This window comes from Meles meles, chromosome 9 (genome assembly GCF_922984935.1).
Source record: "Meles meles chromosome 9, mMelMel3.1 paternal haplotype, whole genome shotgun sequence".
Classification (NCBI taxonomy): Eukaryota; Metazoa; Chordata; class Mammalia; order Carnivora; family Mustelidae; genus Meles; species Meles meles.
The window spans coordinates 62,134,478-62,151,531 of record NC_060074.1 but is presented as its reverse complement, the minus strand read 5'-3'; the positions used below and the strand labels follow the sequence as shown (position 1 = coordinate 62,151,531).

Below are 17,054 nucleotides of genomic sequence, written 5' to 3'. Positions count from 1 at the left end.
ATTTATGAAGTTTTAATTTGTGCACTATAATTCTCCTTTAACTTGTTATTGAGGCATGTTGCATTAATATATTTATTGGCATTGACTATCTTTGCTTTCCTGGAGTAGTGCCTATTTTGTCATAATTTATTTTTTAAACTTTTTTAAACAAAAAGACTGTACATGTAGTCCTAAGAAAGGTATATATACTTAAGCCTGAAATGTATTTAAGGCCATACATTTTCCTCTAAGTGCTGTACTTTGTTTCCAATATCACTGAAATTATATTGTGAGTTATCACAAAACATGTATGTGCCCTTTAGTAGAAATGTCTTCAAAATTGACATATTCCCCATTCCTTGTTTCTCTCTTTCTCTGTCTCTTAAAATTTGCAATTCATTTGTTGAAGAGACTGGGTCCTTTGTCTTACTGAATTTCCCACGTTCAGAGTTTTGCGGATTGCATCCTGTGGTGCCATTTAACATGTTTCTTAATTGTCTCTGTTTCCTATAAATTGATTGTTAAATCTAGAGACTTGATCAGATTTGGTGAGATATTTTCAGCAAGAATACTTCATAGGTAGTATTATATACTTCCATTAGCAGTCATGTAATGATAAGTTACATTTATGTATGTATGTACATAATCCCTGTACCCAGTGTGGGGCTCAAATTTATGACTGCAGAATCAAGAGTGGCATACCCTATAACTGAGCCAGCCATGTGCCCACAAGTTATCTTTTTCATGTTAGCTGTTAATAATCATTGCTTAAAGCTTTTTTTTTTTTTTTATTTGACAGAGAGATCAAAAGTAGACAGAGAGGCAGGCAGAGAGATGGAGGGAAGCAGGCTCCCTGCTGAGCAGAGAGCCCAATGCGGGGCTTGATCCCAGGACCCTGAGACCATGACCCGAGCTGAAGGCAAAGGCTTTAACCCACTGAGCCACCCAGGCACCCCTATTTATGTATTTTGGAGAGAATATGGTTGGGGTGAGGGAGGTATAGACGGGGGAGGGAGATCATCTGAAGCGGACTCCCTGCTGAGTATGGAGCCTGATTTGGGGCTTGATCTCAGGACCTTGAGATCATGACCTGAGCCAAAACCAAGAGTTAAATGCTTAACGGATTGAGCCTCCCAGGCATCCCTTTTTATCTGTTCTTAAAATAACAGACTCTTCCTTAGCAGTACGTAGAGGTAAACAGTAAGGATCAGTTATTGTTTCAGCATCACTACAAATCATGGAATTAAACATATGCAAAATTTTTCAATTTATCGAGTAGTTCCATGATACCCAAACTATCCTGATCTTGGCCAGTAAAAACTGTATCAGATTGATTCCTGTGTCCTTTTAAAATGACCCAGTGAACTCTGATTTCTTTCTCTTTCTTTCTCTCTGCTCTAATTAGATATTCCAGACTCATTGTAAAGACAATCCTTGATATGACAGAGAATCAACCATTCTTACGTGATTGTGGTCCCTTTTTAGTGGTCAAAGGTATTTAGAGACTATCTGGGCCAGGGTTCTACTGGATCTGTTATTGTTTGTGTAGGCCTTTTCAGTGGACATTAGGAAATACTTTTTGGAAAGTGGAATGTTAATATGTACTTGTGAGGTTTGATATTTGCCATTCTGATTAAAATGTGGTTTCTTAATTTTGACACAATTGACATCTGGACTTGGATGATCCCTTGCTGTTGGGGGGCTGTCTCGTACATTGTATTGTGTTTGGTGTATCATCACTGGTCTCTACCCAATAGATGCTGGTAGCACATTCTCCTGTCCTACCCTTAGGTGTGACAACCAAAATTGTCCCCAGACATTGTTCACAGTTATCCAGGATGGGGATGGGGCAAGATTTCCCCTTAGTTGAGAACCATCATATTAAAGAAATAATGTTTTGGAAACACTTAATAAGTACTAAGTAATTACAGTGAACACGTTTTGGAGAATAAAATGTTTCATAATTGTTGAGCTCTGAAAAAAAATTCAAAATAATGGAACAAACTGTTGAGAGCTTCATATCTCATTTAATTCAAAATGCCCATTTTACTTCTGAAATGTTGGTAATTATGGATGGAACAGACTCAGAGTCACAAAGAATTGAGTTTATGTCCTGTCTCTGTCATTGCTTGTTGGTTGGCCTCAAGTAGGTATGTTTGTTTCTTTAACCTTCAGATTGCTCTGCTGTGAAATAGGAACAATAATACTAAGTTTCTTTGTTGCTTTGAGAATTAAATAAGATATAAGATGCCTAGAAGAATGCATGGTTCATAGTAGACCATGATTAGTAGCTTTCGTCATTGTACATTTTTCAAGGGAAAGTAACTGAGGGAAAACTTGGAGGTAAATCTAGGTAAATCTACAATCCCATGTACAAAACTAAAAGGCTTTTCTTCTATTTTAGAATCTTGCCAAATATCACAAAACCTAGACATTATGAAGGAGAAAGAAAATAAAGGGTTTTTCAGCTTTTTTCAGCGCAGTAGGAAAAAGCGGGAACAGGTAGGTTTTTTCTTATGTAGTATTTTGTAAGATTCTTCTTGTCTGTTTTTAATGCTGTGCTTTTTAATCTTGAAATGACCTAACAGGTTTTGCCTTTTCATCCTTTTCTAGACGGCGAGTGCCCCTGCAACTCCTCTAGTAAGTAAGCATCGCCCAACTTTTACAAGGTCCAATACCATATCCAAGCCATATATTTCAAGCACACTGCCGTCGGATGCCCCTAAGAAGAGGCGGGCTCCGCTGCCTCCAATGCCAGGATCTCAGAGCACCCCCCAGGACCTTGCTCACATCCAGGAGAGGCCAGCTTCTTGTGTAGTGAAGTCCTTGAGCATGGATGAAACAGAGAAGGTACATGTGTTGCATTTTGTGTTTTTAGGATGGGGCAAGAGACCATTCTATTTTTCCTCTTGTCCTTTTCCACATAGACTGCTAAGAAGATTAGTAACAGACACTAATATGTAATAAGATGAATGACTTGTGGCTGATAACACTGGCACTCGGAAGAGATTGCATATGCGTAGTTCTGTGATGCCATAAAGAATCAATGTGTCAATTTTAAGTAGCTTTTATCTTCAAGCAAATAAATCACCCATAAACCTTAAAGTCTTGGCTTACTAAGGCCCAACCAGAGGTCTCGGTTAATGCATGTATTGGGAATGCAAATACTCAATTTTGAACTTTTTTTTTCATAGCACCAAAGTCTTTATGTTGCATTCATGGGTTTCTAACTAGATGTATCTTCTTGTTCTGACTCTTGAGATGCTCACAGGGAAATCTGAGTGTCTTGTTGGTACATAGACACTCCATAGTTAAAAAAAAAAATAAAAAAGCCTTTTTATGTAGACTATATTGCAGTTACTGTTATCTACTCTTCTGCCCAAAGCAGTGTTCTGGGTACATCTTTACCCCATACTGACTTACTGTTGCTTCTTTGTACTCCCACCTTTTCCTGGAGTGTGCTGTTTTGTGGAAATTCATTTGCAAACTACTTTTTATGCCTATAGTGTGTACATTCTTTGCTTTATTCATGTGGACTATAAATGAAGTTTTAAGTAAATGTGATTAAACAAGAGACACTATATTTTGTTGCTTATTATCAGACAAATGATCCAAGTAACTTTGAGAGCAAATTTTATTTTGAGATATTTGAGACACTGAGAAGTTTTCTTTTATCTACTTGAAGGGTTTTATTTACCCTTGGAAGTTTAGTAAACTAAATGCTTAAGTAAACTAACTCCTCCCAACCAACAGTAAACATTTCTGTGTTTTCTTAACTTCAAAAATTTTTAATATAGTTTTTAATTGCAATTTATAAACTATCATATATGCCTTTAGAAAGTAAATAGCAAGGCAGCTGGGTGGCTCAGTTGGTTAAGAGTCTGCCTTCTCAGACTCATGTCATGATCCTGGAGTCTCAGGATTGAGCCCTGTGTCAGGCTTCCTGCTCAGCAGAGTCCACTCCTTCTGCCTGCCCCGTGCCCCTCCATACCCCTCCATCCCCCGCACTCATTGCTTTCTCTCTCATTTGCTTGCTCTTCCACACACTCTCTCAAAAAATAAAATCTTAAAACACACACACACACAACCCTGATAGAAATGAACACAACAACAAAAAAAAGCTTAAACTCAGTAGTTATTTGGAAAATAACTAATCATCTGTTAAGCTGTCTTCTTTTTTTTTTTTTTTAAGATTTTATTTATTTATTTGACAGAAAGAGATCACAAGTAGGCAGAGAGGCAGGCAGAGAGAGAGAGAGAGAGAGAGGGAGGAAGCAGGCTCCCTGCCCAGCAGAGAGCCCGATGTGGGCCCAGGACCCTGAGATCATGACCTGAGCCAAAGGCAGAGGTTTAACCCACTGAGCCACCCAGGTGCCCTGTCTTCTTATTTCTATTAAGATTTTCTTGTCTGATGTCCCTGGTTTAAAATCTTACCTTAAAAATCGGGAGGATTTGTTATTTTTTCCAATGATAGAATCATTTGCTACAAAGTTTTTCAAAGTAACTGCTTGGTAGTTGGGTGAAGTGTTACAGAAGAGGTGATTCTTGGGTTCAGTATTAACATCTATGTGGAAGTACCTGAGGCAATAGGAAGCATGTTCAAAGAGGTGGGAATGTGAAGACTATGGCATGTCTGGGCATGAATGAGGAGAGATTAAAATTGAGTGAGATAAGCAGAGGCCAAGTCAGGGTCCCCAAAGACTTCATTTTGTGGGTGTAACTCCTTTACATTTCGTCATAGTAAGTCATTTAAAAGGCAGCACTTTCAGGATTGTTTTAAATTTTTAATTAGCAGGGTGCCTGGGTGGCTCTGTCATTAAGCATCTGCCTTCGTTAAGCATCTGCCTTCAGCTCAGGTCATGATCCCAGGGTCCTGGGATCCAGTCTCTCGCATCAGGCTCCCTGCTCAGCGGGGAGCCTACTTCCTCCTCTCCCTCTCCCCCTGCTAAATTCCCTCTCTCTCTGTCTCTCTGTTAAATAAATAAAATCTTAAATTATTTTTTAATTACCAAAGTCTTTTTTTTTTTTTTTAAAAAAGACAGACAGAGATCACAAGTAGGCGGAGAGGCAGGCAGAGAAAGAGGAAGGGAAGCAGTCTTCCCGCTGTGCGGAAAGGCTGATGTGGGGCTTGATTCCAGGATCCTGGGATCATGACCAGAGCTGAAGGCAGAGGCTTTAACCCAATGAGCTACCTAGGCGCCCCATGTCTTTTCTTTATGTAGAAATAAATCTTAGCCCTTGGTCACAAATCTTTATTCCAGATGACCTCATGCATTCAGTTTTGATAAACTTCTTCTCTGTTTAGACCTGAAGAGGCCTACATTGTCTGAGAAATAGTCTGCTTCTTAAAACTCTAGCACTGTGCTTCCAGTGGCCTCACCGAAAGCCATTTCTTTTGATTCTCACCCTGTGCTCTATGACCAGTTGATGCTCCCATGTTAAGTAATCTTACTATTTTTTTATATGTTGCCTTTGGCAAACTGGACATCTTTATACAATTTTCTAATTATTTTTTCTTTTGATCTGGACATCTGGGTAGTTCTTTGATGTATTGTTAAGTAGGACCCAGAATAACTTATTTCTCCCTAGAGAAGCTGAAAAACCATTTTTTAATTTATTCATTATAAAAATTCTTAGCAATTAAGCCATGGTTTGGGGTGTGTCTATGCTCATGTGAACTCATGCCCTCCTAGGCATCTCAGCACTTAAGTTCCTCACTATATTTGATGTGCAAAATCACACCCTTGGTCTTGATTTTTCTTGTTTTTTTTCTCTTCCTTGGTCCTGATTCTCTTTTTATGTTTCAGCTCTCTCTCTCTCTCTTTTTTTCCCTTGCCTCCGCTTCCTTTACCTGACTCCTAAATCTGGAGGTACTGAATCCATGGTCTTGGCCTATACTCACTGTATTCTTTCAGAGAAGACATGTTCTGTGTTGAGTTTTCAACTATAGTGGTTTGAATAGTGTCCCTCCGGAAGGAATGTTCAAGTCAAGGATCTAGAGGTAAGATCACTGCGGACTTTAGGCTGGGCCCAGACCCAAAGACTGGTGTTCTTGTAAGTGGGGAGACACATGCACAACGGCAGAAAGGAGAAGGTCACGTGATAATGCAGGCAGAGATTGTAGTCATGCCACCATAGCCAAGGGATTCGAGGAGCCACCAGAAGCTGGAAGAGGCAAGGAAGGATTTTCCCCTCGTATTTTCAGAGAGCTGTGGCCTTGCCAAAAGCTTGATTTCAGACTTCTGTCTTCCAGAACTGTGAAAGAATAAATTTCTGTTGTTTTGAGCCACTCGGTCATGCTAAGTTGTTACGACAGCCCTGGGAAACCGATGTCAGTTTTGTAATTCCAATCCCGGTATTTTATTCCAGCCACAGACTGAAGTCGTGGTTGCTTGTTCCCTCATCACTACCTGGAAATTAGCATACTGAAAATCAGGCTCATTTTTGTTCTCCCAGATTTAAGAGCTCCGGATTGCTTTGGTTGTGCTTTTTATTTTTGCATCCAGTTGGCAGGTCCTCCCTTCAGTCTCCCTTATCTTTCCTTGTCCCTTTCTTTCCTTCTGCTGGAGTCATGCCTTAGAGAAATCCAGGGTGCAGAGTAAGGATAAAACCAGTACATAACTTGTCTTCCCAGTTCAGAAACTTTGATAACTGGCAGGTTATTTGTGATGCATTCAAGGCCCTCTACAAGCCGATCAAAATGGGGAAGGGGCAGTTATACCTCTGTTTCTTTCTTTGCAGCTTTGTCGTGGTATAATTGAGAGAAAACTGTAAGATATTTAAAGTGTACATTGGGGTGATTTGAAATACATATGTATTGTGAAAGAATTCCTGCCATCTGGTTAATTAACACATCCATCACCTCATATATATCTTTTTTTTTTTTTTTTTAAGAGAGAGAGAGAGAAAGAGAGCACACCCAAACGTGTGCACGCAAGCCTGAGGGGCGGGGGACAGAGGGAGTGGGAGAGAGAGATTTTAAGCAGGCTCCATGCCCACCTTGGAGCCTGATGTGAGGCTGGATCTCATGATCTGGAGATCATGACCTGAGTCCAAGTCAAGTGTTGATTGATTGAGCCACCCAGGAGCCCCTTTATTACTTGTTTTATGTTTAAAATTTAAAAATGTCATTTTGACTACAGACATTTTATGTTAAACAACTTAGTTTTGAATTTGAAGCTTTAAAAAAGCACTGTTTTTGATGATCGAAAGTAATAGCAGGCTGGGGAAAAAGTATCTGGAAAAAAAATTATTTTCAAATCCCTGAAGAATTTTGGATATATTATTCTGGAGATTTTTATTGTTAGGAGTCAGCATAAGCCACAAGGGTGCGCTGTTTAACAGACCTACAACAGTCTGATTTTTTCCCCCAAAGCATCCTTTAATGAAGCAGAAAGAAAATACTGGAAATAGTTACATTATATTAGAAATAGCAAATGCTTATCTCTTGTGTGTGAAGTTTCAGAAAATAGAGCTAGATAAATAACAGTAATGTATGACAAAGTGATTTCTAATTCAGTTTTCTTCATTTTGCACTTTCCCTTCATGTTAGTATTCTCTTAAGTAGTCATTGATATTCTGTTTGCCTCACACAGGCTTACGGATAGGTCAGTCTACCTGTAGCTTGCAAAAATTTGGTTCACCACACCTATTTTATGCTTTTTGGCTGTCAGTATTTAATGATTTGTCTCATTTCATAAGGCATTTCTCCATACTGGCAAATTAAAGTATTGGATAGTGATTTTGAAGCTTAAACTGAAACTCTTCACATAAAAGGCTGTTGATTTTCTGAGCTAATTCTGGCAACTGATTGTGCAGTTTCTAAAGAGGATTCAATAAAGATACCAGTCAGTAAACTGATTTACTCTAACCTGTTTTTTGGGACAGTTTTGCAACTAAAATTATTTGATCCACCTAAGGGATACATTTTGAAGAATATGTAGTTTACTGTCACTGCTACTGTATCATTTTTTCATGTCCCTAAATTTCTACATTTTTCTACTCTTTTACGTGTTAAGCCTTGTATTGTGCTCCTTATACTCTTTTATGTTTCCTTGTATCCTGTTCCTTATAAGGGTGAATATGCTGTCCTTTATGTAAATCTTTATTTGCAGAAGACTACTATCCAGTTAGAAATTTTCTGGCAGTTTTCCTCCCATCTTTTTGAGCTTTTTGTGAATATGATTCTGCCTAAAGATTTGAAATGCCATTTATGCAACAACATATGTAATGGCTGGCTCCTACTGTTGTTTACCTAAACCATATTGCCTGTATTACTGTATAAATGCATATAGTTATTTACAATAAGATTATGTGTATATAGTTATTTATGTAGATTGTCATTTATTTCACACATGACAAAAGTCAGAAATGCAATGACATTGGCTTAAATCGAAAATCACTTAGCATTCGGAGATTGACACTACGTTCAGAAATCCAGTATCTGTACCATGTTCACTGACCAAGTTTCCGCGGCCAAAGGATGTCCTAGGATTATTGACAAATGAACCTTTTTAAAAAAATTTTATTTATTTGATACAGAGAGAGAGATCACAAGTAGGCAGAGAGGCAGGCAGAGAGAGAGGGAAGCAGGCTCCCTGCTGCGCAGAGAGCCCAATGCGGGGCTCGATCCCAGGACCCTGAGATCATAACGAGCTGAAGGCAGAGGCTTAACCCACTGAGCCACCCAGGTGCCCCAACAAATGAATCTTTCATGAAGGCTGATTTTACATTTGAAGAAGAGGAGAAAGAGTTGGACATGAGTTGGGGAGAATCTTGACCCACAGAATTTACAGAAGCTTTTGGAGAATTCTTTATTTTTGCACATTTGGTATGGTTTTGCTCTTTGGAGTTATGTGTGTATACAGCAGTAAAGCGGCTTTTCCTGGGCTACTAGAATGGAACCCCATTTTCTTTAGGATATTGGCTTCTAGCTGGAAACACAATAAGGAATTATCTTGAACTTTTTTTTTTAAGATTATTTATTTATTTATTTGACGGACAGAGATCACAAGTAGGCAGAGAGGCAGGCAGAGAGAGAGGAAGGGAAGCAGGCTTCCTGTGGAGCAGAGAGCCCAATATGGGGCTCAATCCCAGGATCCTGGGATCACGACCTGAGCCTAAGGCAGAGGCTTTAACCCACTGAGCCACCCAGGCCCCCCATATCTTGAACTTTTTATTTGGTCTCATTTTGCATTCTGGTGCAGACAAACACTCAAATGGTGAGAAATGGAAATACACTGCCATCCAGTATTATGCAAATGAAATTTAATACTTAGAGTGTGTTCATTTTTTAACAGCTGATTTGCTTTTAAGAAATATTTGACATTATTCATTTTTTACTCAGTGCTACCTTTTAATGTTTATCATGGTTTATAAGCAGGTAAGATGATAGATTGTCATATGTTTATAAAATGTGCAAGAATATATTTGGTCTTTGTTTCACTTAATGAGTTTTAATCCTAGATGTTTTATGCAGAATCATTAAGGTTGTTGTAAAAAGAGCATGTATTTGTAATCTTTAAGAAATCTCTCTTTTTGGTTTTTTCCTCCAGGTTATCACACAACATTTGATTTTCCCCGCCACTTACATTTATCATATAGAAAGAAAACCACACACATAATTCTACAATTGCCTAGGAACAGTGGTTGCCATGGCATTTTTTGTTTGATATACGGGATACAGCTGTCTGTATTTCCAAAAATATGACTTGTTTCATTCAGTAGGGAAATGCACCAGTGCAGCATAACAGAATATTATCTGCTTTCCCCTTTTAAGGCTTTCCCATATATATAAACATATTTAGTCTTGGTAGTTTTAATCACATTTTCAAAGAGTCTTAATCACAAGAGCAAAATTAATGACCAACGTTTATGGAGCACTTACTAATATTTGAGACGAGGTACTAATAAGCACATTACTCATTTAATGCTCTTGAAAATTCCTCTGAGCCATTACTTTTTAGGTTTCTGCCAGCTTTACCTCCGACCCAAATGTAAAGAACTGTGCTCATTGTAAAGCTGTTAGACTTTAAAGAATAATACAGTTCAAAGAACAATAGGTCATTAATGGAGTTAGAGTGGATTTCTCTCCCTTATCTACCAGTACACAAAAGTTCTGTCTTTCTGAGGTACATACTGAATTAATAAAATATTTAAGATAATCAGTTTTAGGAATCTTCCTCTACAAATTCCTATAGAATGAAGCTTACTTAGCTTTCTACCGGTATGACATTTAGGACCTCATGGGCGAGAACATGCCTTTCTTTGGTAATCAGCATATACCAGAGACCAGGGCAGAGAAAAGCAGGCCTCTTTCCTGGAGCCATGGGGATAAAACTATGGGGTCACTTGGGCCCCTTTCCAAGATTAACTGAGTTGATCACAGTTTGTTCCCTTGGTTGCTGCTTTACTCTGGTGGGGGCCATAAGTCAGTTAATCTATATATGTTCCCTACTCTCCTACCCTACCCTGGACATTTTTTTGTTCTGATCACTGACCATGGAGAACCTTAATTACCACTGTAGTCTATCTTTTTAACTTGATCCTGAGCTCTGATTTCTCCTGATTTATTTATTTTTTCATCTGAAATGTATTACTGAGTTAGGCCCTTATCTTTGGACATTTAAAAAATGTCATTAGTAAGGGATTACCACTAATAAGACTTGGTTTTATGATATCTCAAAGTATTATAGTGCTGATGAAATGAAAGCACAGGTTGCCTTAGGGAGAGAAATTTAAAAACCTTGCAAGAGTATATAACCCAGGTTGAAAAATTTGTGGGTGTTTTGTTTGTTTGTCTGTCTCTGATCTACATGGAGAAGGGCTGGAAAGGAAGTATATTATGGTAGAAGCAGCCCTACTCTGGCTTGCGAGAGAGTCTTGAGTCTACCAATAGGTCTCTTATCATAATTTTTCTCATTGCCTTCTTTGTCTTCTACCTTGAAGAACAAGCCATTGAACTTCTTTGTGGCTTTGGTTTCCCTCTGTACAATAAGATTTTGTAACCAAATTTCCAGAGGTCTCTTCCAACTCTAGTGTGGCCAAATTATTTTATCTTTTGTTGTCTTTTAAAATTGGCCTTTAACAGATAAAAGTGTTTTGTTACATGGATCTTTGGTTTGATCAGTATTAATCAGATATTGATGCCTAGTCCTGGTATTACTTCTCTGAGGATTTTTGAAACTTTAAAGTACAATAATGAAATAGAACATGGATTAACTGGGGTGCCTGGGTGGCTCAGTGGGTTAAGCCTCTGCCTTTAGCTCAGGTCATGATCTCAGGGTCCTGGGATCGAGCCCCGCATCGGGCTCTCTGCTCAGCAGGGAGCCTGCTGCTTCCTTTCTCTCTCTGCCTGCCTCTCTGCCTACTTGTGATCTCTATCTGTCAAATAAATAAATAAAATCTTAAAAACAACAACAACAACATGGGTTAACTGACATCTTTCTCCCTGAACCTCTGACTGTACACAGAAGTGAACACTGGTACTTTGGGCATCAATGAAATGAGGTAGAGGATACAGAGTTTGAGGAAGATACGCTCAAGTTAATGAATTGGTTAATTAGAGGATGCAGGTGTTATCGGTGACTAATAAGGAATTTGAATCTAGACCATTTTGAGAGAAATCTGGTAACAAGCTTGGCCACCCAGAATCCTCTGAAGGGATTATAATTTTAGTAACCAAAAAAGATACAAGTGGTGGTGGTATTTATAACTTTCTTTTTTTTTTTAAATATTTTTATTTGACAGAGAGAAATCACAACTAGGCAGAGAGGCAGGCAGAGAGAGAGGAGGAAGCAGGCTCCCTGCAGAGCAGAGAGCCCGACGCGGGGCTCGATCCCAGGACCCTGGGATCATGACCTGAGCCGAAGGCAGAGGCTTTAACCCACTGAGCCACCCAGGCGCCCCTGGTGGTGGTATTTAGACACCTCCAAGTGAATCCAGCTCTAATCTCATTGCCTGCTGTCATAGAATTTTTTTCAGCAAGTTGATAGGAACACCCTTAAAACTGGCAGAACAGATGACTGCTTCCATGGTGTGGCTTTAAGAGCTCCAGGCCCTGATACGACTACCCTGTTTCTCTTTGCCCTATGTACAGTAGTCTGGGACCGGACACATCACCTCTAGTTCTCACACCCCTTTCCTGATAGGGGTTTTCTTCATCTGCATTGACCTAGACAGGCGAAGATGTTCAGTGCTGTCAATGAAGGATCTTAGAACAGGTTTATTGAGAGACCATAAAAGTAGGATATAGAAGTTCTAGATTTTTAGGAGTCAGGAGGAAGTGCCATTTAAGGGAGGGGATGGGTGTGGAAGGAGATTCAGGGCAGCAATACAAACATGCCCTGGCCTCACCAAAATAGCATTTTATTTTAAAGACTTCATGAAGAGAGAAACTGGCATATATGCCTTCATTCAAGTAAAAAATGCTTGTGTGTTTATATCCAAGTATAGAGGATATGTATAAAAGGCTGGACACCAAAACTTCTATGAGGTAACCTATACTGGCTGGAGTTTACAAGGATTTTTCTTTTTTCCCCTCATCATTGTATGTATTATTTGTATCTTATAGGAGATTTTGCTAATTTTATGATCAAATCAATAATAAAACTGAATTCATTGTGATTAAAAACAAAAAACTTGCCAGTACAATTTTGCTTATTTTGCAAATTCATTATAATACTTTATACTTCTGTATTACATTTACTTTATTATAATTACATGTTTTGAAGTTTAAGAAGACTGACCTGTTGTCTAACTTTTAAACTTATTTTAGAAAGAATTCTTCCATCAAGAATTAAGAATCCAGACTTGGGGAGTCTGGGTGGCTTAGTCGGTTAAGTGTCTGCCATTGGCACGAGTCATGGTCCCGGGGTCCTGGGGTCGAGCCCTGCTTCAGGTTCCCTGCTTCTCTCTCTCCTTCTTCTCTCTCTCCTTCTGGTGCCCCCTGTGCTTGTGCTCTCTTGCGCACTCTCTCTCTCTCAAATAAATAAATAAAATCTTAAAAAAAAAAGAGTTAAGAGTTCAGACTTGACCTTCAGTTAGTTAGATAACAGGTCATGCACAGGGATATAATTCATAGTAAATGGAATAGTATGTTGTAATTCTTATAGAGAATATTCAGGTTGGAAAAGGATAATGTGATTCTGGCACTTAAGGGAAAAAGGTAAGTTTTAAGAGTTTCAAGGGGTGGCCTAGGTTTTCTCCTCTAACCCATTCCTCCCCACGTGTAGAAATCATAAACAGAAATAAAACCCCAAAACTTCTAACAGAAACATTTAACAATGTCCTTGAAGTTGGGCTACCGTATTTCTGTCCTTTGATTCAAGTTTTTTTCTTATTTTTCTATTTGTAGTTTTTCCTTTACTCTTTTCTACAGAATCTATTGATTTCGGTGACCCACGTCGTATAATTCAACAGTGATTAATAAGTGATCTAATAACTTGTACAGAGCTAGGACTCAGTAAATCTACTGAATGCCATTCAATTCTATTTTCTTCAGCTAAATTTAGTTCCATTTTGAACCAGTAAATCCTGATCTGGGTGTGAATTCTGAGGGATTAAGTGTCTGGCATGGTTTTCAACTTGACCTTGCCACTTTCGCTAGTGTTCTCTTCTTTGTGCAGTATTTTCCTTTTCACAGACTGTAAAATTCAGTGATGTGCATTCCTGTTAGGGGTGCAGTTTTTGCTAAAGGCAGGCAGACTTAGTGACTCTAACTAAAGTAAATAATTGAACATCTCTAATCATTAACCAAAGTGTTTTACCCTAGTAAGTAGAAACTTCTCTGTGTTCTTATTTTGTAAACTCTTTGGATTTAAATATAGTTTTTTTTTTCTTTTCTTTTTTTTTAAATTTATTTATTTTTTCAGCGTAACAGTATTCATTGTTTTTGCACAACACCCAGTGCTCCATGCAGAACGTGCCCTCCCTATTACCCACCACCTGTTCCCCCAACCTCCCACCCCTGACCCCTCAAAACCCTCAGGTTGTTTTTCAGAGTCCATAGTCTCTTATGGTTTGCCTCCCCTTCCAATTTTTTTTTTTTTATAAACATATAATGTATTTTATCCCCAGGGGTACAGGTCTGTGAATCACCAGGTTTACACACTCCACAGCACTCACGATAGCACATACCCTCCCCAATGTCCATAGCCCCCTCCCCCTCTCCCAACCCCACCTCCCCCCATCAACCCCTAGTTTGTTTTGTGAGATTAAGAGTCATTTATGGTTGGTCTCCCTCCCAATCCCATCTAGTTTCATTTATTCTTCTCCTATCCCCCTAAGCCCCCATGTTGCTTCTCCATGTCCTCATATCAGGGAGATCATATGATAGTTGTCTTTCTCCGATTGACTTATTTCACTAAGCATGATACCTCTAGTTCCATCTTTAATCTCAACTTCTTTTTTAAAAATTTCAGCCATAATTTGGCCAAAGGAAATGTATTTTGGTGCTGGAAGCTAAAAACCACTCTAAATAGTTTTTCAACTTTAATTCTTTACATTAAATTTATGAAATATTCAAATTTATGTATTATACACATTCATATACTCATCCCCAAGATTTAGCAAATTAGTGTGAAGTATTGTGCTTTTATTAAATTCCCTTGGGGAGGATGGAGCTGCCTGAGGTAACCAAGGAGGAGTTTTTACAAACAGTGAATTACACACAATGAATCTGGCTTCTGCAGTGGACTAAATGCCAGTTCCTGAACGCTGGGCACTGTGTTGGGGTCTTAAGGTTGATTATTATGGAGATGGACTCTAACAGGACTCTTACCACCCCATCACTGAGGACAAAGTATAGTCTTCGAATAAGTACCTCCTTTTATCCATACTTTTCAATCTATGTAGGAACTATCATTTGCTTATTTTATTTACAGATGACGTTCACGTACTTAAAAGTAGATGAGCTGCATGTAACATTAGCTAATGTTTATGAAGCAGGTTCTGTATACTAAGCACTGTGCTGAGTTTTCACACACATGCCATTTCCCATAAGCATCCGGACCCTTCTGAGGTGTAGGTGCTCTTACTTTTCCCACCTTATAGATGAGGAGGCTGAACGCTGCAGAGACACTAGATGGCCATGCTCCCTGGATCAAGCCCTGACAAAGCCCAAACAAAGCTCATTTGTTTGGTAAGCATTACACTAGGCCGCCTTCCAACTTGCAAACCCTCTAGAAGCCTCTCTCCAGTTAGACACAAACTCACCTTCAAAAATACCCAGTAGCTCGAGCCTGGCTAATGCAGGAGTAGGGTGGTTAGGAGACTATTAGGCGCACACTCCTGAAGGGCACGGGAAAACTAGGGCTTAAGCATGGAGCTTGGTTAGACACTGATGGCCTTGCTTGCCTTTTTTCTTTTAAAAAATTTTTAGCTTTTTATTTGTTTTTAATGTTTCAAGTTTTTATTTAAGTTCTAATTAACATATAATGTAATATTAGTTTCAGGAGTAGAATTTAGTGATTCACCACCTACATATAACACCCAGGGCTCAACACAGTGACTACCTTCCTTAATCCCCATCCCCCATTTAGCCCATGCCCCACCCACCTCCCTCCAGCAACCCTCAGTTTGTTCTCTGTATTCTCTCAGGATGCCTGGCTGACTCAGTCGATTAAGTGTCTGCCTTCAGCTCAGGTCATGATCCCAGGATTGGCTCAGGCATGATCCCGGGGTCTTGAGATCAAGCCCTGTGTCATGCTCTCTGCTTCTCCCTCTCCCTCTGCCCCTACCCAACCCACCCCCTGCTTGTGCTCTATCAAATAAATAACATCTTTAAAAAAAAAAAGTCTTTTTTGCCTCCCTCTCTTTTTTCTTTCCCCTGTGTTCATCTATTCTTTTTCTTCAATTCTACATATGAGTGAGATCATATGGTATTTGTCTTTCTCTGACTGGCTTATTTTGCTTAACATGATACCCTCTAGCTCCATCCACATCCACATCATTGCAGATGGCAAAATTCCATTCTTTTTTATGGATGAGTAATTTAATTCCATTATATATATATATACACCACATCTTCTTTATCCATCCATCAGTTGATGGACACTTGGGCTTTTAACATGATTTGGCTATTGTTGATAATGTTATTGACATCAGGGTGCATGTGCCCCTTTGACTTGGTATTTTTGTATCCTTTGGGTATATATCTAGTAGTGCAATTCCTCTCTTTGTAACTTTTTGAGGACCATCCCTACTGTTTTCCAGAGTGGCTGCACCAGCTTGCATTTCCACCAACAGTGTAAGAGTGTTCCCCTTTCTCTGCGTCCTCGCCAACATCAGTTTCCCGTGTTGTTGACTTCAGCCATTCTGACCCATCTCATTGTAGTTTTGATTTGCATTTCCCTGATGATGAGCGATGCTGAGCATCTTTTCATGTGTCTGTTGGCCATCTGTATGCCTTCTTTGGAAAAATGTCTATTCATATCTTCTTCCCATTTCTTTTTTCAAAGATTTTGTTTAATTATTTGTCAGATATATATATATATATATATATATATATATAGAGAGAGAGAGAGAGAGAGAGAGAGAAAGCATGAGCAGGGAAAGGGGCAGAGGGAGAAGCAGGCTCCCCACTGAACATGGAGACTGATGCAGGGCTCAATCCCAGAACCCTGGGATCATGACCCGAACCAAAGGCAGACACTTAACTGATCCACCCAGGCATTCCTTTGCCCATTTCTTAACTGAATTATTTGTTTTTTTAGGTGTTGAGCTTGATAAGTTCTTCATAGATTTTGGATTCTAACCCTTTATAAGATATGTCATTTGTAAATATCTTCTCCCATTCTGTAGGTTACCTTTTGGTTTTATTGATTGTGTTCTTTGCTGTGCAGAAGCCTTTTATCTTGATGAAGTCCCTATAGTTCATTTTTGCTTTTCTTTCCACAGCATTTTGTATGGGAACTCATAATGTGTTAACTTAAGCAGCTGTGGTGGTTTAGTGAATCTGCTTTCTAGAAGTCGTCCTTCTTGGGTTAGGAGCTCTCTATTCTTGTATGCTGGCTGCATATACTGCACCCACATTCCTCAGTATACACCACTTTTCTCGGTTATGGTCTATTTAGGAA

The 17,054-nt window shown here is 39.1% G+C and overlaps 1 protein-coding gene across 9 annotated transcripts in view; it reads left to right on the top strand.

Moving 5' to 3' along the window:
* The window catches only part of COBLL1 (cordon-bleu WH2 repeat protein like 1), a 168,473-nt gene that overhangs the window by 125,634 nt on the left and 25,785 nt on the right, over positions 1–17,054 (top strand). For all 9 annotated transcript variants that reach the window (XM_046018451.1, XM_046018449.1, XM_046018448.1 and 6 more), the window contains 2 exons: positions 2,384–2,481; positions 2,593–2,829. In XM_046018451.1, coding sequence (XP_045874407.1) covers positions 2,384–2,481; positions 2,593–2,829 — 335 coding nt within the window. The remainder of the gene's footprint in view (positions 1–2,383; positions 2,482–2,592; positions 2,830–17,054) is intronic.